The sequence below is a fragment of the Centroberyx affinis genome, unplaced genomic scaffold (assembly GCF_046629955.1).
Source record: "Centroberyx affinis isolate AG114_WGS23_722 - 3 ecotype Tasmania unplaced genomic scaffold, CSIRO-AGI_Caff_v1 ptg006344l_1, whole genome shotgun sequence".
In the NCBI taxonomy this organism is placed as follows: domain Eukaryota; kingdom Metazoa; phylum Chordata; class Actinopteri; order Beryciformes; family Berycidae; genus Centroberyx; species Centroberyx affinis.
This window is the reverse complement of record NW_027283222.1, coordinates 130-22,630: the sequence shown is the minus strand read 5'-3', so window position 1 is coordinate 22,630 and position 22,501 is coordinate 130. Positions and strand designations below refer to the sequence as shown.

General features: G+C 42.9%; 2 protein-coding genes across 2 annotated transcripts; one reads left to right on the top strand and one right to left on the bottom strand.

The window, feature by feature from the left end:
• The first annotated feature begins 4,552 nt into the window (after positions 1-4,552).
• LOC139638405 (mitochondrial import receptor subunit TOM20 homolog) lies at positions 4,553-12,587 on the top strand. The gene is made up of 5 exons (XM_071512534.1): positions 4,553-4,779; positions 10,015-10,061; positions 10,184-10,265; positions 10,463-10,605; positions 11,465-12,587. The coding sequence occupies exons 1-5, from the start codon at positions 4,656-4,658 to the stop codon at positions 11,507-11,509; spliced, it is 441 nt and encodes a 146-aa protein (XP_071368635.1). The 5' UTR covers positions 4,553-4,655; the 3' UTR covers positions 11,510-12,587.
• A 444-nt stretch (positions 12,588-13,031) lies between these two features.
• LOC139638406 (RNA-binding protein 34-like) lies at positions 13,032-21,211 on the bottom strand. The gene is made up of 12 exons (XM_071512535.1): positions 21,023-21,211; positions 20,244-20,400; positions 19,955-20,079; positions 19,391-19,634; positions 17,993-18,052; positions 17,560-17,603; positions 16,761-16,844; positions 16,563-16,626; positions 16,416-16,458; positions 16,154-16,272; positions 14,373-14,492; positions 13,032-14,285 (listed from the first exon to the last, which is right to left on the bottom strand). The coding sequence occupies exons 1-12, from the start codon at positions 21,046-21,048 to the stop codon at positions 14,073-14,075; spliced, it is 1,299 nt and encodes a 432-aa protein (XP_071368636.1). The 5' UTR covers positions 21,049-21,211; the 3' UTR covers positions 13,032-14,072.
• Between the last annotated feature and the right edge of the window lie 1,290 nt (positions 21,212-22,501).

The following is a 22,501-nucleotide window of genomic DNA, read 5'->3' as shown; positions in this document are numbered from 1 at the left end:
ATAGAAATGAATTCCATGGTTCAGTTTTATTCATTCATCCCACTATACAAGTGACTGTTACTGTCTGTAACAACACAGTCAAGACAGATATCCAGATATCACAGTGTGTCATGATGTGTTTCCCTCTGTGTGTTTCTCTGTGTGAGTGTGTGTTGGGCTGGGACTGAGCGAGTGTATTCTCTGGCTGTGTGTGTGTGTGTGTGTGTGTGTGTGTGTGTGTGTTGTGGAGCTGTGCTGGAGCAGCAGCTACCCCTGCTGAAACATGTGGGTTAGTGCTGGAGCATGCTGTACCCAGAATGCCTTGGGGCGGTCTGGTTCAGCATCAGGAACATCTGATGTTTGTCAGATGGATGTTTGGATCTCTGTGGGGAATCTGGAGCGCTGCAGCAGCAAGGAACTGGATACAACAAACAAATATTCAATAGAAATAAATAGAAAATCCTAATTAAACATAAAGCAACTGACAATTACAACACTATTAAGTAGAAATATAATGAAATGTCGGATTTATACGAGTTACATCATGCATGCAGGGCGTGAAAAATAACAGTAAGAACATACTGAGACAAAGAAAATGAACGAAAAATATGATCTGATATGAAAATATACAAAATCTGTGAAATAAATGTGATATGAAAATATATGATAAAGTTATAAAAATATGAAGGTATATGCAATATATCACAAAAGAGCAAAATATTCAAATTTGAAGAAAACAAAATGCTGAGTGCTGTGCGCTGTATTCACCTCATCCTGCCTTTTTTCATGCTCTCTGTATTGATTATTGTTTTTGTAAACAAAACAAAAAAAGAAAAATAATATGATATGTGATTTATATGTCATGTTTAAACAAACAAAACAGAAAATATGCATCGGGCCACAGAAGCCTGATTCTCAGACTAACCATGACACCACTTCATATACTCAGTTTTAATATAATAATAATAATTGTTCTTCTTCAGTGGATGTCAGACTCTGTCCCCACGGTTTCACAGTGGATTCGGAGTGTTATGGCACTTATCCCTTTAGAAGCTATAAGCTTCTGGCTCAAGGACAAACCATTTAAGTTTTTTCATATTTGGGACCCCTTTCTGGACTACATTGGAGAGGACGGGGCCCAGGCCCTTCGGAGTGGTCTCTATGGACTAGCATGGACTGAGATCTCGAGGTACATTTCCATGTAGGTCTTACTGTTTAATATGCCATTATCCCATTATTATGTCTGATTACCCTTGTCATACCTAATTGTATAAACCTTCTGTCTTGGTGTTTTAGCTCTGTTTTCTATTATTTATTTATTTATTCTTTTTTATTTATTCTTTTTTATTTAAATTTATTTCATTTTTGATTATTTGACTATTTTTTGGTTCTCTTGTGTGTGTGGAGAATGTGTTCGGTGTTTAGGGTAAGTTGGAAAAGAGGGTAGCCTACATATTTTTATCATGCTTGCTCATCCTTAATTGTCTGACCCTCTGGAAACCAATAAATATACTTAAAAAAAAAAAAAAAAAATCTATAATAATAATAATATGAAGTCAGTATTAACATCTGATGGCTCATGACCTCAAATTAGTAATGTTGCCTTCAGGGTCTCCTCGTAAGCTCCAGCTTCCGAGGTTGGAGGTGTAAACGTGACTTGTGACACTTTTAAATGCTTCCGATTGGAAAAGAGAAGAAACGGTTTTCTCCTCTTCACTCTGCAGCTGAAACACAAAGCAGCTGAAACACAAAGCAGCTGAAACACAAAGCAGCTGAAACACTGCAGCTGAAACACAAAGCAGCTGAAACACTGCAGCTGAAACACAAAGCAGCTGAAACACTGCAGCTGAAACACAAAGCAGCTGAAACACTGCAGCTGAAACACAAAGCAGCTGAAACACAAAGCACACAGAAGAGCCCGAGTCTCCCCGTCACTTCTGACACTTTGTCCGAGTCGTTTCTGTGCGTTCAGCTCAGGATGGATGCCGATATTTCCGACTGTACTCGAAGGCATCACGGCAGGCCTGCTGAGCGGAGTTTCACCCCGTGCTGCAGGCATCCAGCTTCCCCTCTCTGACCCCACTGTGGTGTGTGTGTGTGTGTGTGTGTGTGTGTGTGTGTGTGTGTGGGAGCCCTGTGCCAGAGAGCTGGTCGGAGCTAATGGGTTCCTGAGGCAGAGCGCCATGCTAAACACAAACACTCCCTCTGTTCCTCTCTCTCTCTCTCTCTCTCTCTCCTCTCTCTATCCCTCGTTTTCCACTCCTTTTCAGCCTCCTCTTCCATTCAAACCAAACTAAACAGAGAACTCTCTCTCTCTCTCTCTCTCTCTCTCTCTCTCTCTCTCTCTCTCTCTCTCGACAACCATTTGCAACTTGGCCGCCCTTCTCTCTCTCTCCCTCTCTTTCTCTCTCTCTCTCCCCCCCCTCTCTCTCTCTCTCTGTCTCTCTCTTTTTCTCTCTCTCCCCCCCCCCCCCCTCTCTCTCTCTCTCTGCCTCTCTCTCCCCCCTCTCTCGCTCTCTCTCTCTGCTGCAGTCTTCAACGCCAAAACACATAAAAAACCCCAAAATAATTTCACCTCAGTTGGTCTGCAGTGGCTGTCTGACTGACGGCCAAACACACACACACACACACACACACACACAAACACACACACACACACACACACACACACAAACACACACACACACACACACACACATGCCAACCAGTACTCACAGGATTTGATCAACTTATGAAATAGTCGGTTTCCAAGACAAATGTGTAAAAATGCAGCCAGAGTCCAGACAGAGAGCTGATGCTGAAGGTTCACAGGTGTCTTGTGGGCGGGGCCAGTGGTGTCGTGTGGGCGGGGCCAGTGGTGTCTTGTGGGCGGGGCCAGTGGTGTCTTGTGGGCGGGGCCAGTGGTGTCTTGTGGGCGGGGCCAGTGGTGTCTTGTGGGCGGGGCCAGCGGTGAGGCTGGCGGCCACAGAGCAGGAAGTCACAGCAACAACAACAACAATGCAGGAAAGAAGAAGAAAAGAAAGGAAGAGCGAAGCTGAACGTTTGGACACAGACCGGCTGTGGAGGCTTTTCGGCTTTTGGCTGATCTGCGGGGCTCATGGTGATGATGTCACCACCTGCTGTAGGCTACATCATCACCTGGCACCAAAGATCAGCCAATAGCAGATGGCCATATCAGTAGCATGTTTTTTTACCAGTAGATGTCAGGCTTTACACACATTTGGGTTTGGGGTTTAGTTTCTCTTTAACACATGAAGCTAATCTCCTACTTTTTACTTCAGTAGTTTTTTTTCCAGCAGTAGTTGTACTTCTACCTCAGTACAGTACTTCTACTTCAATACAGTACTTCTACTTCTACTTTAGTACAGTACTTCTACCTCAGTACAGTACCTCTACTTCAATATAGTATTTCTACTTCTACCTCAGTACAGTACTTGTACTTCAGCAGTATGTGTTGTTACTGCAGAGAACTGCTGACTCAGCAGATTCACTGTATCCTGTCTCAGCAGTTAGTTATCTGCTGCTGCGTCATGCTCCGTCTCTGGCAGGTAACCATGGCAACACAGCTGGTCCCTACAAGGGCCTCATAGTGTAAAGACAAGATGGACAAGGACTCTGTGTGTGTGTGTGTGTGTGTGTGTGTGTGTGTGTGTGTGTGTGAAAACTGTAAACATTGCAGTTATTTTCAATAAAAGCCACTGAACAAGCCAGACACTGCAGATCAACAACACACACACACACACACACACACACACACACACACACACACACGCACACACACACAGCATTTTAATGGAGTGCTACTGCCCTCTAGTGGTTGAGATAATTAATTAACTTCAACATTACAGTGTTTATGTTTTTTTAATTGGATCACAACCAAAAAGGCTTCACAAAATACAGGCAATGTACACAGAAAACACCAGAGCAGCATGTAAAGACTAAGAACCATGAATGAATAAATAAATGAAATAAAACATAAATAAAACAAAAACATACAGGAGACAGAATTCAGGGGGACCTTTACCTCTTAACATTTTTTTATTTTTTTATTTTTTTTAAACCAAGCAGCAAACACGGGAGGGGTCTTTAAAAATAAATTTGTGGATGTGATATTTAGCCATAACTATGATGAAAACATGAAAACACGTTTTTACTCTCCATAAAGAATCCAGATTTTAGTCAGCTCACACTTATGGAAAAAAGACACTGTACATTCTCTATTTCAGTGTTATAAATGTTCAATTGTTAAATCCATAGTTAATTCACTACCTGGGTATACATCATGGTATACATGGATACAGTGCATCATTTACAGTGGTCTACAGTGTGTATCAATGGGCGCCGCTTATATGCGGCAGTCCTATTCATTAAAAAAATAATAATAAGCAGTATTATTCCGTATAATTTAAAAACACTTCAATCTCTTCAGTTTCTCCGCCGTCAGCTCACTGTAACAGCCTCTCTGACTGCGAAATATTTTTTTATTTCGCACATTTCCAGTCAGGCGGTCTGGACGGGCGGCTGCAGCTGTCAAGCGGCGGGGTCCTCCCGGTCCTTCCTCCTGCCTGAGCCCCGCGCCGACATCCTGACATAATCCAATCCATGAATCCAGCCCGCTAACAAACCCGTCTAATTAAACCGAAATTAGCCGCGAACCGACAGTCTCTCCCGACGGTATGATGGGCGGTAGGTCGAGCACGATAGCCGCGGGGGTTTGCGGCGCGCTGCTGGTCGGTTACTGCATCTATTTCGACAGGAAAAGACGGAGTGACCCCAACTTCAAGAACAGGCTGCGAGAACGTGAGTGTTGACCTCCTCCTCCTTCTTCCTCACCTTCCTCCTCCTCCTCATCTTCCTCCTCCTCACCGGACTCTGCTTTCGGCCGGTTTCATTTAATGATTCACAGTTAGTTAGGCTCGGGAGCTCGGTCCGGTCCGGTCCGGTCTGGTTTGGTTTAGCGTGTTAGCTTGTCACACAGAAGCAGCGTTTCTACCCGCGGCGACGTTACGTGCCGTCGCGTTCTGTCTTGTAAGGGAAGGACGTGACGCCGAGCTCAATTTAAATATCTGTCAGTTTAATGTGACCTTGCTTATCGACAAAGGAAAACACCCGGTAGAACATATTTGAAGATCTCCTACAAATCGGTGGGATCTTCTGTTGAAATCGGCATATAAATGACCCACCAGGTAGCACGTTATTCCAATTAAAGTCTCACCTTTTGGAATTGGTACACAGTGCTGGCTGCCACACTCTAAAGTGTGTTCTGCTGGAAGAAGATTGTGAGAATAACTGGCGAACTAATTATATAAAAGTGGAGATTGTATTCAAATGAAGGCAGCCTGGTGTATTGGGTGTATGCCGAAATTAAGAGTGGCTCCTAGCGATTCTTAAAAAGGTCTTAAGTCAGGTTCTACCAGGTATTTTACCTTGGGGATAAGCAAGGCCGCATTTAGGGGACAGATTTTTGAATGGAGTTTGGCGTCATTTTCTCTACATACAGGAGAAAGCAGGCCACTTCTCTGCCATCGTGACTTGTTTGATCCTACTGAGAGTAAGTTAGATGATGAAGCTCTTTAATTCAGCTCAGTCTGTGCAGTGTGTGTGACTGCTGGGTGCTGCTTATTGTTATTAAGATGTTTGAGATACAGCAGCACCTAAGGGTCCCAACCCCCCTCTGACCAGACCTGTCCTGTACCACAGCTTCATTCATAATGCTGCGTTCTCACATTAAGCTGTTACGCAATGCAATCAGCACCAGGATCCTGCCAGATGGGCTTTTTGCCAAATGGGGATTAACGTGTTATTCAGGGGACAGCAGATCCTCTGAGTTGCATCTGCCTGCCTGGGCAGGGGTAGAAGAGCTGGAGAGTAGTGAGGAAAACAGGTCAGTGATACTTAGAGAGCTTGGAGACTGTCTTGCTAAGCAGTGAAGTGTCCAAGTGTTGGAGAGACATTCATACTCTGGTCATTTAGCTGATGCTTTTATCAACAGAGACTGTCAGTGAGTGCAAAAGCTGAGTAAACTTCAAGATCACCAACATTAGAACATTACAAGCAAGTTCACGTTCAATTTATTTACATGGCATACATAAAAACAACACTTGTTGAACAAGGTGCTGCACAAATCTGGACAGAGCAGATCAAAGCAGCGACAAAACCAGAAAAAACAATCATCAACATACAGGGACAGACTGGGACAAGAAAATGGCCCTGGACTTTTTGACCCAGACCGGCCCACATCCTGCCTGCAAATATTCTACCATCCCCACCCCATTGATGCATACATGAATACAGGAAGACTCAAGTGTCACTACTTATACAGTATATATAAAATAGTACTACATACGGTTTGTCACCAGCAGACCATCACTGTGAGGAGACCACAACATTGAGCATTTAGTGCATCATGATAAAGAGCTGTATTTGAAAAAGCGATATAATCTGTATCATTACAGATGGAATCAGTCAGGGATTGCCATTGCCATTTTTATCACTTTAATTTGGTAACTTTCAACAATAAATATTTAAATTAACCAACACCAGGTAACAATAAATTATAATAAACTGTAACGTTGTCTAATAACAATAAACTATAAACAATTAAAAGGTGGAGTAAAGGGCTGGGCATGTAGAGAGAGTGTCCTTTACCTCCGTTCAGGACGGGGGGAGGTGGAGAGAGAGGCACTGAGGACAGGTCAGTAATTTTTGTGCATTTTGATGCCTCAGCTTCACGGGCCTTTATTTTTTATCCCTCAATATTTCTGCCTAGGGCTGGGTGATATATCAATATTATATCGATATCGTGATATGAGACTAGATATCGTCTTATATTTTGGATATCGTAATATCGTGATATGGCATAAGTGTCTTTTCCTGGTTTTAAAGGCTGCATTACAGTAAAGTGATGTCATTTTCTGAACTTACCAGACTGTTCTAGCTGTTCTATTATTTGCCTTTACCCACTTAGTCATTATATCCACATTACTGATGATTATTCATCAAAAATCTCATTGTGTAAATATTTTGTGAAAGCACCAATAGTCATCCCTACAATTTTGTCAATATCGATATTGAGGTATTTGGTCAAAAATATTGTGATATTTGATTTTGTCCATATCGCCCAGCCCTACTTACAACTGAACATTTAGCCCACTTTGTAGAAAATACTGAGATATATATTGTGTATCGTCATTCAGCCTAAAAATACAGAGATATGATTTTTGGTCCATATCGCCCAGCCCTATTTCTGCCCCAGCTTTTCGTTTTTTGTAAGGATTCCTTTCCATTTTGTTACGTTTTTCTCCAAAATACTGCTGTCTGATCAGCTCATCTGATGCTCCGTTCGCGAGGGGTGGCTCTCTCTCTCTCTCTCTCTCTCAATCTCTCTCTCTCTCTCTCTCTGTCTCTCTCCCTCTCTCTCTCAATCTCTCTCTCTCTCTCTCATTTATGAAATGGGCGTCTCAAGGTTTTTGTCCCGGTCCTCCCGATGGCCAGTCCGCCACTGTCAACATAGCACAGGGACACAATCAAAATAAAATAAGAAAATGGATACATACTCAAAACACCTACAACAAGTTTCATGTAGGATCAAAGGCTGCAGAGTAGAGATGGGTTTTGAGGCGACATTTAAAAGTGTCAACAGTGGGGGTGACTCTGATGCTGTGGGGGAGGCTGGTCCAGAGTCTAGGGGCACGATCCCCCTTACACCTCAGCCTGGACCAAGGGACAGCCTGTAGGTTTTGTCCAGATGACCTGAGAGACCTGCAGGACACTTTGGGGGGTGCAGGAGATCAGAGCTATATGAGGGGGCTAACACATCCAGGGCCTTGAAAACAAACAGTAAAACCTTAAACTCAATTTGCTGTCGTACTGGAAGCCAGTGAAGAGAGGCCAGGACAGAAATGTGTTCTCTCTTTCTGCTTTCTGGTGCCGGTAAGAAGCCTTGCAGCAGCATTGTGGACCAGCTGCAGACGGGACAGAGAGGACCGACTGATACCTGAATATAGGGAGCTGCAGTAAGTGAGGCGGCAGGAAATAAAAGCATGAATAACTTTCTCCACGTCAAGAAAGGAGAGGAAAGGCACGATATGCTGTTCAGGATTCAATACAGCCAGGATTCGATGTGATCAATAAAAGTTCAGGGACAACAAAGTCTGACTGTGCAGAATTCTGTTTATTTCTGAGACTCAAATCTTTCCAGCGATGCCATTGGCTGCTAGAATGTAAACAACAATTTAAAAATGTCGTTACAAAGTGACAATAATATAATTTGGATGGAGAGCTTGTGAAACTGTGATGGTCAAGAGTCTCATTAGTGATTAATACAGCAGAATAACATGGAGCTGATATCACCATTCATGTTCCTGACAGCAGAATAACATGGAGCTGATATCACCATTCATGTTCCTGACACAACAGATGGACTGACACATTTTTGTATTGCGATATATTGAATTTCGATCTATCGTCCCATCTCTACCTCTGTCCCATGTCTCCCTCCTCTACTCACTCTATTGTCCTTTACTGTTGCTTGCTTGGAATATTAGTAGGTATTGGTGCCGATGCTGCTGCTGCACTCACTGTAAATCTCTCTAGATAAGAGTGTCAGTTAAAGGACACTCTTTAACACTGTTGAAATCAGGAACTGGTGATGTGCTTTGCATTCCTGGGCCCATTTTGTTGTTTGGTGTGTTTTTTTTTATTCCCACTGATGAGATAGAAGAAACAAACACATTAATAGAAGCAAACACATCAGTCATAAATGAGAAATCAGAAAAAAACAGAAAAGAAACAGATGGGGGTTATGGGGTATAGTTGTCACTTCCTGAAAATGAACTCAAGTGAGTCTTTACTAGGGCTGCAACTAACGATTATTTTCATTGTCGATTAATCTGTGGATTATTTTCTCGATTAATCGATTAGTTGTTTGGTCTATAAAATGTCAGAAAATGGTGAAAGATGTGGATCAGTGTTTCCCAAAGCCCAAGATGACGTCCTCAAATGTCTTGTTTTGTCCACAACCCAAAGATATTCAGTTTACTGTCATAGAGGAGGAAAGAAACCAGAAAATATTCACATTTAAGAAGCTGGAATCAGAGAGTTTTGACTTGTTTTTCTTAAAAATTACTCAAACCAATTAATCGATTATCAAAATAGTTGGTGATTAATTTAATAGTTGACAACTAATCGATTAATCGTTGCAGCTCTAGTCTTAACCTTCAGTAGGTTCAGAAAGGTCATAAGGTCACTAAGCCACAGAGATGCTTTAGAGGTTTGAAGACTTCAGGCTAATGTTTGTTGGCTGGAATATGAACTGTAGGTGTTTTTAGGCTGTAGGTCTGTCTGCTTCAGGAAGTGATCTTCAGCTTTTAAAGAAGTTCTTATTCTTTCCATAGAGATATTTGCACATCCAACTATCTCTGATGCAGGTGCGTTGGAAAGTCTCACTTCAGTCTTGACAAAAGAAGATCCTGCACACTGCTCTTACTCAGCATCACAATTTATTGATCACTAACGTTTTGGTCCCTCTGGACCTTCGTCAAGAGTATTTTAAACAATTCTTACAAAAATGATCTTAAATAGATAATGCTCCGCCCATTCTGTGTGCACAGGTGTGGGACAGTTTTCTCCTGTGGGAGTGTCTCTCAATAATTGACAGTGACATGTGTACAATCTGTCGCATTATAATCCACACATAAGAAAAAGAAAAGAAAAACAAGTGAGACACCACATCACATACTTAATTCTATTTACAAAAATTGCATATCTAATGAATGAAAACATCGGCCTTGCAGCTTTCATAAGTCATTCAAAATGCAATCATATGAAATACTTGTATCTTGAGTGCACCATAAATGGGTCTATTTGATCCCAAAACTCCTGAGAGCATGACATGCCATGGAATCTCATCGTTCAATCCTTTGGGGTATAAAGTTTGCAAATTAAATATCCAGTATACTTCTCTTTTATTAAGAAATTCATCAGTGTTACCACCCAAAGCAGTTCTCATTAACAGTTCCTGTGTTTTTGTCCCAGGGAGGAGAAAGCAGAAGGTCGCCAAAGAGAGGGCCGGCCTGTCCAAGGTGAGCTCCGTCTCTACCGACGGCTCTGATGAACCAAACCCTCTTCTGATTATTTAGTCTCCATCTTTGTTGCCCAGTGCTCACTGCTGTGTGTCACTTCAGAGACTGTGTTTGTTTTCCAGCTGCCGGACCTGAAGGATGCTGAAGCGGTGCAGAAGTTCTTCCTGGAGGAGATCCAGCTGGGAGAGGAGCTGCTGGCTCAGGGTAAAACCACTCAAACCAGTTGGCTCACCTCACATTAACATCACAGTATAAAGCATGTTGAGCAGCAGGGTGGACTGCTGGTTAGAGACCGACCCCCCCCCCACCCTGCTGAAGTGTCCTGGAGCAAGACACTGAATTGCTATCAGATCTTTGTTGAGTTGGTTGTTCTGAACGCTGCCTCTCTGTGTTGTGTGCAGGAGACTATGAGAACGGCGTGGATCACCTGACCAACGCCATCGCGGTGTGCGGTCAGCCTCAGCAGCTGCTGCAGGTGCTGCAGCAGACTCTGCCTCCACCCGTCTTCCAGATGCTGCTCACCAAACTGCCCAGCATCAGCCAGGTAGCCACCACATGTCCTCAAACTGCCCCACATCAGGCAGGTAGCCACCACACGTCCCCAAACTGCCCCGCATCAGCCAGGTAGCCACCACATATCCCCAAACTGCCCCGCATCAGCCTTGTAGCCACCACATGTCCCCAAACTGCCCCGCATCAGCCAGGTAGCCACCACATGTCCCCAAACTGCCACGTCCCCAAACTGCCCCACATCAGCCAGGTAGCCACCACACGTCCCCAAACTGCCCCACATCAGCCAGGTAGCCACCACACGTCCCCAAACTGCCCCACATCAGCCAGGTAGCCACCACACGTCCCCAAACTGCCCAGCATCAGCCAGGTAGCCACCACACGTCCCCAAACTGCCCCGCATCAGCCAGGTAGCCACCACATGTCCCCAAACTGCCCAGCATCAGCCAGGTAGCCACCACACGTCCCCAAACTGCCCCGCATCAGCCAGGTAACCACCACACGTCCTCAAACTGCCCCACATCAGCCAGGTAGCCACCACACGTCCTCAAACTGCCCCACATCAGCCAGGTAACCACCACACGTCCTCAAACTGCCCCACATCAGCCAGGTAGCCACCACACATCCCCAAACTGCCCCGCATCAGCCAGGTAACCACCACACGTCCCCAAACTGCCCCATATCAGCCTTGTAGCCACCACGTCCCCAAACTGCCCAGCATCAGCCAGGTAGCCACCACACGTCCCCATACTGCCCCAGCATCAGCCAGGTAGCCACCACACGTCCCCAAACTCCCCAGATATTAATTTAATTAGTTTTTCTTTCATTCAAATAAAAATGTAAAGTTAAATAAAGCTCTCTGATCTGATGTCTTCTCCTCTTCTGTCCTGCAGCGTATTGTGAGCGCACAGAGCCTGAGTGAGGACGATATAGAATAAGGAGCGGACCAAGAGGAACCCCCCCCCCTTCATCCTCCTCTTCCTCATGTGGACCTTCCTCCTCCTCATGGCCTGCCACCGCCTCGTCCCCCATCACTTCCATTGAGGGAAATTTTTTTAATTCCTGGTTCATCCATCAAATTAGTGTATTTTTTTTAAACTTGCATTACCCTTTTATGGGTATTGGAATATACGGAAGCCCATTGAGGACATATATTCATACATTATATTGATGCCATTTTCCCTTGATAGTTAATTTAGCTTTGTTTTCTCGAGATAGATATTTGTCATTATCTCAAGAAAACACATTTGGAGAAAACGGCAGGTTTCTCATTATCTTGAGATAACGTAATGGGCAGAGTAATTATCTCATCTCAATAAAACTAAACTGTTTTCCCGAGATAATGAATTAATTTCTATTGTTCCTGGAGATTTCCAACTCTGCTGCATCACACTGACATGATGCCCTGCTGACTGACTGAAGACACTGAACACTAACAGGCCGGCCTGCTGCAACATTTGGGTTTTGAATAATATGCTTTGCTTTAGGATGTTAGTTCCAAGCAGAAAACGATGTCATTATCTTGAGAAAACAGTATTCGTTATCCTGAGATAATGAGAAAATTATCTCATTATATCCTGAGATCTAGAGATAATTATTACCTCCATCAAGGAGGTTATGTTTTCGGTGCTGTTTGTTTGTTTGTTTGTCAGCAGGATTACGGAAAAACTACTGGCCCGATTTTCATGAAATTTGGTGGAAGGGTGTAGCATGGGCCAAGGAAGAACCCATTAAATTTTGGAGTGGATCCGGATCCGACTCACGAACAAGCAATAATAGCACGAACCCTAGAACTGTCCTTCTAGTTTTATCCTGAGATCTCAAGATAATTTTCTCATTATCTCAGGATAACAAAACTTATCTCGATATAAGTGACATGAATAACTATCTCGAGAAAACAAATAAAATTAACTCATGGGAAAACGGCATGAGTAAAATATATGAATATATATATATATATGTCCTCAATGGGCTTCCGTAGAAATATAGTGAACGTAAAGCCAAAAAAAAAGAAAAGAGCCCGTCCAACTTCCACCCACGATGTGACACTGTGTTGTTCTGTCCGGCAGCCAGGCTGACCGGACTAGGTTTTGGTTGAAAGGTGAATCTGGTGTCCCGCTCAGCACCGGTCCCACCGCTCAGCAGGTTCAGTCTGCGGTCCTCATGGTGTTAGCATCTGGACTGCAGGCGCACGCAAACAGGAATCTCTCTCTGCTCTAACGCTTCAGAAGTATATTTATTGTTTTGTTATCAGTCTTCTTACCGGTCTCGACTTAGAAACACTTTTTAAAAAGGTGATGGAATGTTCTGTTCATTTTAAAGAGGATGTCCCTCTTTAGAAAAAAAATAAAGAAAAGGTGAACAAAGAACTCAGTTGTGTGTTTTATGTTTCTTTTGACACAAACTTACAAAAGTGTGTTGCTGTTTCTGGGTTCAAAACTTTATTTAATTCATGCCAGAAAATGTCATGTCAGAAATTAGAAATACATTTACACTGTATGAGGAGTTTTGTTAGAAAATGAGATTTTCCATTTGGTAAAAAGGACTGTTCAACTGATGGCACAAAATGAAAGAACATTATGGTATTTTAACAGATAGTAGGTAACTTAAATTCTTGGCTGACAAAATGAGAGAAATATTAGAAATATTAAATAATTAACTTGAGATTCTTCCCCCCAAAACTAAAGTGTCTTGGATTAAAATCTTCATGTTTCCAGGTTCCTGCAGACATCAGTGCAGAGATGCAACAGAAGGAATTTAGGAACTTGGTGCCAATTTGGCTGCCATGTCCAAACCATCTTCACTACATTACCACTGATGTTTTACATCCTGAAACATTTTCTCATATCAAACTCCACTGGAGCTGCTGGAAACATCTGGAGGTGACGTCACCTCGTCTACGATTGGCCGGTTATCCACCAAGAAGAAAAACACAACAAACTACTGAATGGAGCCAGAGATGGAAGGTACATCACCATGTTTTTAATGGAGTTTCAGTGTTTTAGGGGATTTTTCCTTTAAAATTCAGCAGGTCACTGAATTCCATACAGTCCAGTTCACAGATGAAAGTCGTAATCCTCAAGATCTTCCTTTTTGTTGTCTCCATCTTCCTCCCTCAGCCTCACTGTGGTGTTTCTGCTGCTCTTCCCACAGATCACCTGTCAATCAAACTGTGGGCGGAGCTTGGATTTTCTGTTGCTGCAGTTTGAGTTTCTCTTTTCTCTGTCTGTTCAGCCATGGTGGCTATCACTGCTCATGCTAACTACCCAGTTCTTCTTCTGTTGATTCCAAACAAACTGGAAACATAAAACGCATCACTTCCTGTGCGGCAGGAAAGAGCTGGCAGACACCGGCTGGTTAGAACAGACAGAGGAGAAGCTTTATGAACTGGATATACTGTAGGTTGGATCATTATTGACTTAGAGCAGGCAGGTACAGAGGAGCAGAACAAACATTTATTTATATAAAAATATCACAGACTTCATCACTTTGAGGACTGTCTCAGATATGGACAGTCTTCTTTGGTTTCTGCTTCTTTTTCAGTCCTTTCTTTTTGTTTTTCTTGCTGGGATCCACCATCTCTCCTTTGAAGGAGGAGCTGTTAGTCGGCTTGGTCTGGTTTCTGCCCTGAAATCCCCCCCTCCCAGCCCCCCTGCCAGCCCCCCTGCCAGCCCCCCTCCCGGCCCCCCTACCAGCCCCCCTCCCGGCCCCCCTCTCCCACCCGGCGCCCTTCATCTCTCCTCCTCCTCTTCCTCCTCCTCTTCCTCTTCCTCTTCCTCTTCCCTCGGAGCCGGCCGGGACCCTCGGCCCCCCGGCTTTATTCTTCACCTTCTCCTTCTTCACCGACCTCTTCACCCGGACCGACCGGCCCTCCAGAGACGAGCCGTCCAGCTTCAGAGCCAGCTGGACCGAGTCTGCACTCTGCACCGAGACACACAGGTAAACACACAGGTAAACACACAGGTAAACACACAGGTAAACACACAGGTAAGACACTTTGTAAAGGGGCCCAATATAGGATTTGAAATTTTCTTCATCTATATACACGTGATAATATATGATGAAGATGTTAATGAAGAAATTGGTAAAATTGGATTTTGAGAAATTTTAAAGTTGTTGCATTTTCACCCTTTCAGATTCATTCTAGTCAGTGCATCACAAGTGGATTTGATAAAATTACATAAAAATAAGTAAACATGTCATGACGACATGAACGATGCAGTCCCACTCTGGCCAATCAGTAACAAACATGTCACCTTGTTTTGAGCTGTAACTGCAGCGCCGGTGCTTTTTAAAACTAGAAATAAGCCTTGTGGTTGTTTGCCTCCACCAATAAACGTTGTTTTATCATTGCAAGGACAGTCTTTATTTATTGAACATATATAATTAATGTGATTATTAGGTCAACTTAAAGGATTTTGGTGTCTGCAAAAGTAAGTGACAGCACTTCCACCGTTTTTGCAGAACGACCCAAGATCATTTTCTCAGCTACAATGGTAAGCAAAACATTATGATGTCACAGTGAAGTTGACCTTTGAACTTTTGGATATAAAATGTCATCACTTCATCATTTTATCCTATTAGACATTTGTGTGAAATTTTGTCATAATTAGCGTATGAATTCTTGAGTTCTGGCCAAAAACGTCTTTTGTGAGGTCACAGTGACCTTTGACCTTTGACCACCAAATTCTAATCAGTTCATCCCTGAGTCCAAGTGGATGTTTGTGCCAAATATGAAGAAATTCCCTCCAGGCGTTCCTGAGATATCGTGTTAATGAGAATAGGACGGACATGACGTCACAGTGACCTTGACCTTTGACCTCCAAAATCGAATCAGTTCATCCTTGAGTCCAAGTGGACGTTTGTGCCAAATATGAAGAAATTCCCTCAAGGCCTCATGAGGAGCTGAACACATTTTCTCACTGGAGCTGTGAAGCTGCAGCTAGCTAGCGCAGCTTGTTCCCTTTGCAGGAGATGGAACATTCTAGCTAGCTAAAAGCATGCTGGGTAGCGTAGTTCAGTAACTCATTTTGTCGTTCATGTAAATAATACTGAATGGATTTTTATGAAATGAATCCAAGCAAGATGTGTTGATGCTTCCTACAACATATTTCAAAATCAAAGCCAGATGCTTTTTAGACTGCTGATATGAACTAACCTCCCACACACTGACAGAGGGGGAAGTCAGGGTGGAAATGACTTCTGCGATTATTTTGACTGATATTGCAATTGCAATATGATTTGTGATATTATGGGGAATGCTAATTTTTGCATCATTATTCTCATTTTCATTGAAAAACGTATTAAAATGATTACGGTGTGATTTTCGCGGGGATCTGTACCAAACAAAGATGTTTTCTTAAGTCTGTAGAATATGATGTGTAGGCCAGGACATCTCTGCAGCACCACAATATTTACTTTAAAATGCTATTTTGACACATTTCACCTTTAACAAATATTGCGCCTCCTGTGATTTGAAAATTGCAGTAGGCCATATTGAGATTTCGATAAAATTTCGATTAATTGTTCAGCCCTACTCTATACGCAGAAAAGGAAGGCAGGCAGCAGCTGGGTCGTCTCACCTCAAACAGAACGTAGCCGAATCCTTTTCCCAGGCCGGAGTTCTGGTCCCGGACCAGCCGCACCGCCTCCACCCTGCCACACTCCGCAAAATGCTGCCGCAGAGCCAGCTCATTCATCTCTGCACACACACACACACACACAGACACACACACACACACACACACACACACACACACACACACAGGGTTATATTCAACAACTCACACTCTCTTCAATATAACAATATAACTGTGGGACCCAGACGCTGAAAAAACGACTCACCGAACGACAGATTTCCCACGAATATTGATCGTTTGTGATCGTGCTGCAAAACAAGAATACGGTCAGTTATTGATCGTGTGCTGCAGCTATCAAATCATTTCACCAGGTTATGGATTAACAGGTGAGCTGTGACGGTTGAAGACTTACAGCAGAGTTTTCTGTCACTCTGTCCACTCTGATGTGGAAGTCTTTCTCAATCTCCATTCCATTCCTGTCAGAGGAGACAAACAGGACAGAGTGAATGATCTGTAGAAGCTCTTACATTGCAGCAGGTTAACTGATTTACAGAAGCATGGACAGGCTGGGTGGGTGGGGTGTGGTGTGGTGTGGGAGGTGAAGTCAGACCTCTCTAAAGCCTTGACCACTCCCTCCTCGTCTTTAAACACCACGTAGGCGTTGATGCTTTGCTTCTTGGGGTGAACTTTGCGTCTGCAGGGAAAACAACAAGTTCAGATGTACATTACAGTGCAATAAGTACGATTTTTACTGTTATATAGTGCGTTATGGCTATAATGTATCAACAGGGGATGATAGGATTGTTGATCAATACCAATGACTTAATGATTACTTGATTAGCTGCTGAGATTTCTGGCTTTCAAAACTGACTTTCTGACCTGTTCTCTGGAACAAAACCTCTCCACCCACTGCAGTTTCATATATGAAAACTTGCATGAGACTTTTTATAGTCTTGTCTCTATCTTTCCTTCCACTCATCCAGTCCTCTCAGATCTAAATGATCTAGAGCTGCAGCGATTAATCGATTAATTGTCAACTATTAAATTAAGCGGCAACTATTTTGATAATCGATTTATCGGTTTGAGCAATTTTTTAAGAAAAATAAGTCAAAATTCTCTGATTCCAGCTTCTTAAATGTGAATATTTTCTGGTTTCTTTCCTCCTCTATGACAGTAAACTGAATATCTTTGGGTTGTGGACAAAACAAGACATTTGAGGACGTCATCTTGGGCTTTGGGAAACACTGATCCACATTTTTCACCATTTTCTGACATTTTATAAACCAAACAACTAATCGATTAATCGAGAAAATAATCGACAATGAAAATAATCGTTAGTTGCAGCCCTAAAACGATCTCATCTGATCTAATGGGACGAGACAGAATTAAGGATCCAGACAGAAACTCACTGAATTGCTGCTAGCTTGCGGGACATGGACGGATCCTCTCTGACCTGCAGGAGGAGACAGGATGGATCACACAGAGCATGAAGAGACGTTCACATGAGCCGGTGAGGAAAATTCACCTTTAAAGGAGAAGTGTCCCAGCAAGCAGTTGACAGACAAAAGTCCAAGCCTTTAGTTTTACATAACACACAAGTTCAACGTCAACCTATACAAGCTAAATTTTTCACAATATGATATTATTGCAAGTTAGAAACTAATTCATATGAATTTGGAAACTGTTTTGAGCCGATATCAGAAAGATATTAAAGTTCTGATTTCACAAAATGATGCAGGCAGCAGCTGATTCAACTGGCTTCAGACCGTCTGATCGAATCTATCCAACGTCTGAACGTTCCTGGGATGTTTCTAAATGGCTGTGTGTGTTCCAGTGTTTTACCACAGAGCGAAACCGGATGGACTCGATGTTGCCTTTGTCCCTGAAGAGGCTCCGCAGAGTCTGAGGACAGAAGAACAGGAGAGATGAGTCGAGTCGCTCTTCTCTCCCTGGATGCAGATTATTATTCAGCAGTGAAAAGGCAACATGAAGGAAGCAGCCGTCCCAGTCCGACCCCACAGAGCGAGGTCAGGGGGGAAACCAACCCATGAATGGAAACAATTATATCCAAAATTTCCCATTTCCCCATACATTTTTATTCCTTGGCTTTTAACTCAGTATGAGAGTTGCCTTTCTTTTTCTTACGGTCTTATTTCTTTTATTATTTTATTGTCCTTTTGTCTTTTAAAGTGGTCTTTGTTTTTATTGTGTTTTTATTGTGTTTTATGGTTTTTGCCATTTTGATTGTACAGCACTTTGGTCAACTGTTGTTGTTTTCAAATGTGCTTTATAAATTTAATATCGTAATACTGTCCCGCCAAAATATTGCAAAATACAATATTATCGCTGTGTGTGTGTGTGTGTGTGGGTGAGGGGGGGGGGGATTCTTCCAGTCCCCCCCCCCCCGCCCCCCCCACATAAAATTTCAAGGCTATAATAATAATCATTAGCATTATTATTATTATTGTTATTAACAGCCTACAAATATGATCTTACTACGGTATTCAGGCATTGGAGGAAGCAGCGGCCATTAGGTAGAATTTGCTCATTCCTGCTATTTCCAGAAAAACAGGCCGATTGTGGAAAAGGGAAAACACTTGAATTAAAAACAAAAAAATTTCACTTAAAGTAGATTATTTTTTGGTTTTTTTTACTCTCTTACCACTAGTAGATTATTAGGTTTTAGAGCTGCAACAATTAATCGATTAATTGATTAGTTGTCAACTATTAAATTAATTGCCAACTATTTTGATAATCGATTAATCGGTCAGAGTAATTTTTTAAGAAAAATAAGTCAAAATTCTCTGATTCCAGCTTCTTAAATGTGAATATTTTCTGGTTTCTTTCCTCCTCTATGACAGTAAACTGAATATCTTTGGGTTGTGGACAAAACAAGACATTTGAGGACGTCATCTTGGGCTTTGGGAAACACTGATCCACATTTTTCACCATTTTCTGACATTTTATAGACCAAACAACTAATCGATTAATTGAGAAAATAATCAACAGATTAATCCACAATGAAAATAATCGCTAGTTGCAGCCCTATTAGGTTTATAAGTTTAAAAGCTTGTACAATTGTGATCTAAGCAACACATGGTGCCAGGGCCGGGAGCCGTGGGAAAAGTTTTTTTTTTATGCGTTATTGTGGGAAATATCGCAATATTCGATAATACAGAACATCGGCCCAAGCCTAGAAACAAAGCTTTAAATGTGCTGGATGAAAGCGGCTCTCTGTACCTTCTTGCTGCAGCTGACCGGCAGGTTGCCGACGAACACCGTCCTCTTCCTCTTCACCGCCTCTTCCTCCGCTTCGGCTTTCGTCCTGCGTCTCTTTATCCGTCTCTGATACTGCTCCTCCTCCTCCCTCCCTCCTCCTCCTGCTCCTCCTCCTCCCTCGCCCGGCTCCGCTGCTTTCCTCTTCATCTTCCTGGGCGGCTTCTTCCCTCGCTCCTCCTCGTCCGCATTCTGCAAGGCGCTTTCCCTGAGACAGACGGGAGGGACGAGGACAGAGGGAGTGAGAAAAACTAACCGGCTTGGGTCTCATTTGCATTCTAGGCACAGTTCGACTGATATGGGTTTTTGAAGACTGATATTTTTTTGGATTGAAGCTGCTAAATATGACTCTTAATGCTAAAAAATTCCCCCAAAATTATAAGGATTCAGTGATTTTTTTTTTTCTTGGCAGGGTGGAAAAGCCTCTGAAACAGAATTTAGACCAACTCTCAACTGAAACCTACCAGAGAAGAAGAAGAAGAAGAAGAAGAAGAAGAAGACAATAATGATAAACACTCCGATGGATACCTGTTCTCCACCTTCTGGTCGGCTACTGTCTTCTCCTTCTGTGGCTTCCTCTGCTTCTGCACAGTGTGACCTTTGACCTCTGGAGTTTCCCTCTGCTCCTTCACCTCTGTGCTCTTCTGAACAGGCTGCCAGGGGAAAAAACACCAAAACCAAACACATCAAAACACACATTACGCTGCATTCAAGATGGTAAACGCAAACCTCCTACTGTTCACCTCTGACCCCCAAAACACCTGCAGTCAGCTGTATTCATGTATGTGCAGAGGAAGTGACAGGGTGATGGAGTTACCTTCGGTGCAGGGCGGAACAGCAGCGGAGCGGCCTGCGGAGCGGCGCTGAATAAAGTCGACAGAGACCCAGGAGCAGCCGAGTCCTTCTGGAACAGACTCCCTGACACCTGACCCACCACATAGTCTGCTGCCTGCGGGCCGGGGGAAGCCTCTTCACTGGGAGGAAACGGGAGGAAACACACTGTGTAGTCACCAGCCCAAAATACGCCAAACTCCATTCAGAAACCTGACAATTCGTTGCTGCCTTGCCTTATTGTCAAAGGTTCTTCTTCTATAAAACAAGACTCAAGAATTTCTCTGAATCGCTTGGATCCACTCTTAAATTCGGCACACATTTTATACACTGAATAGCACTTGTTCAATGAAATATCAGCTTTTAGAATTAGTTCACACTGCTCGCTGCTATACCCACCACGGTGTGTTTTGCTGGAAGGAGACTGGGGGAATAACAGGCGGACCAATTCTAAAAGTTTAATTCGAAGTGAACTAAGTGTTGTGTGATGTATTGGACACATGCCGACTTAAAGAGCGGATCTTGATAATTCAGTACACATCGTCAGTCATGATCTATCAAGTTTTTACTTTTGCCGAAGAGGAAAGCAACATTCAACTGACAGATTTTTAAAGACAGTGTGGCATAACGTGCTCGCCGTTTGTTAACTATCACCAGGTCAGGTTCAGCTAACATGCGGAGAGGAAAGTGAACAAATGCCACCTATTACCACCTGGCACAAGACCGTAGGTTAGCTTTACTAACGTATTAAAGGGGTAAACAAACCTTTTTTGCTGAAGTTTCTTCTTCATCGTCACTTCCACTTTATTTAAATGTCACTCGAACACAGACTCTCGATGTTTTTGATATTGCAAATTTTGAGTTTAGGAGCGAGTTTGCAGTTTGAACATGGATTTCTATCGCTTTCACTCCAACATTACGATTAGTTTCTCACGTTTTCCTTCCATGCACACACTTATCCTACAGCTAATTATGCCCTACAGGGAACACAGCCACAGCAGTAAATGGTTCCTATTCTTTATCCTCGCTTTAACGTTGACACCTAACACTAACAACTCACTAACAGCCTGTAAATTAGCCAAACCGAACAACATGACATATGAAATCAAATGTAATGTATATTTAATGTAATGTATATTTCTTGTCAGTTTTTGCTAGAATTTTGTGGGACATTTGTGCAACGTTGAAATATGTCTCTTCCGGTGAACCACAGAGAGATGAGAAGTGTTTTGTTTTGGGAGCTAGCTAGCTTAGAAATAGAGTAAAGTTGTGTACTAGCGTTACACCACAAAAACATCACAGGTAATTTGCAGTTCTTTTTTTTAATCTCCATTGATTGTCTCATATGTGTTTTTCCACTTTTTGGGATTGTGGACGAATACAGTCAGTGGTTTTCTGGTGGGAGGAAACGCCTCATAACGTTAACTGCTAAGCGATGTAACGACGTATCATAATGTTATCTTTTGTTTTTTAACTGAAAATATATTTACTGCACCACTGGCTGTCTACTCAGCAGTCGAAAATGAATCGCCACATTCACTGTGTCCTCCATGTTCTCCATGTTTAGACCCGAGGAGCCGGTTTTGATGGGAGTGGACCAGATGTCTGCCCGGGACAGAGACAGCACCGGGTCGGAGTTGCCGGCTGATGCGGCGGGCAGGCGGGTGACCTGCGACGGGGAGCGGGCCACGGTGCGCTACGTGGGCCCGGTCCCACCGACTGCAGGTCAGACATGGGCGTCAGATGGGTGGGACTCGCCTTGTTCACTCGTTTACAAACCGAGTCAGGAGCTCACAACTCCTATAGGATCTCCACAAAAAATCGGCATGTAGATGATCCACCAAGCAGCACTTATTTGAATTATATCAGCTTTTAAGAATTGGTTCAATTAGTATGGAACCCCATTCCCGCCAGTGTGATGAAAAAAACGGTCCTGTAAGTCATTATAATGAGAAACTTTCTCAAAATAATGACTTAGTATACTAACTCATTATTTTGAGAAAGTGTCTCATTATTTTGAGATATTAAGTCATTATTTTGAGAACATTTCTCATTATAATGACTTACAGGATCTTTTTTTTTTCATCACACTGGCGGAAATGGGCTTCCATAAATTAGAATAGCAGGAGAAGGAGTTATAAAAAATGAAATTGTACTGAAGTAAGTGCTGCTTGTTGGATCACTTGCATGCTGAATTTACCAGTGTCTCCTAACGATTCATAAAAGGTCTGAAGTCTTGTTCTA

Bases quoted from the DNA above. Each gene is read 5' to 3' on its own strand.
- LOC139638405 (XM_071512534.1), top strand. From the start codon at position 4,656: ATGATGGGCGGTAGGTCGAGCACGATAGCCGCGGGGGTTTGCGGCGCG. The intron at 4,780-10,014 runs GTGAGTGTTGAC...TTTTTGTCCCAG, and splicing joins CAAGAACAGGCTGCGAGAAC to GGAGGAGAAAGCAGAAGGTC. The intron at 10,606-11,464 runs GTAGCCACCACA...TCTGTCCTGCAG, and splicing joins AACTGCCCAGCATCAGCCAG to CGTATTGTGAGCGCACAGAG.
- LOC139638406 (XM_071512535.1), bottom strand. From the start codon at position 21,048: ATGAAGAAGAAACTTCAGCAAAAAAG. The intron at 20,401-21,022 runs GTTTGTTTACCC...GTTTCCTCCCAG, and splicing joins AAGAAACTTCAGCAAAAAAG to TGAAGAGGCTTCCCCCGGCC. The intron at 20,080-20,243 runs GTAACTCCATCA...TTCCCCTGGCAG, and splicing joins TGTTCCGCCCTGCACCGAAG to CCTGTTCAGAAGAGCACAGA.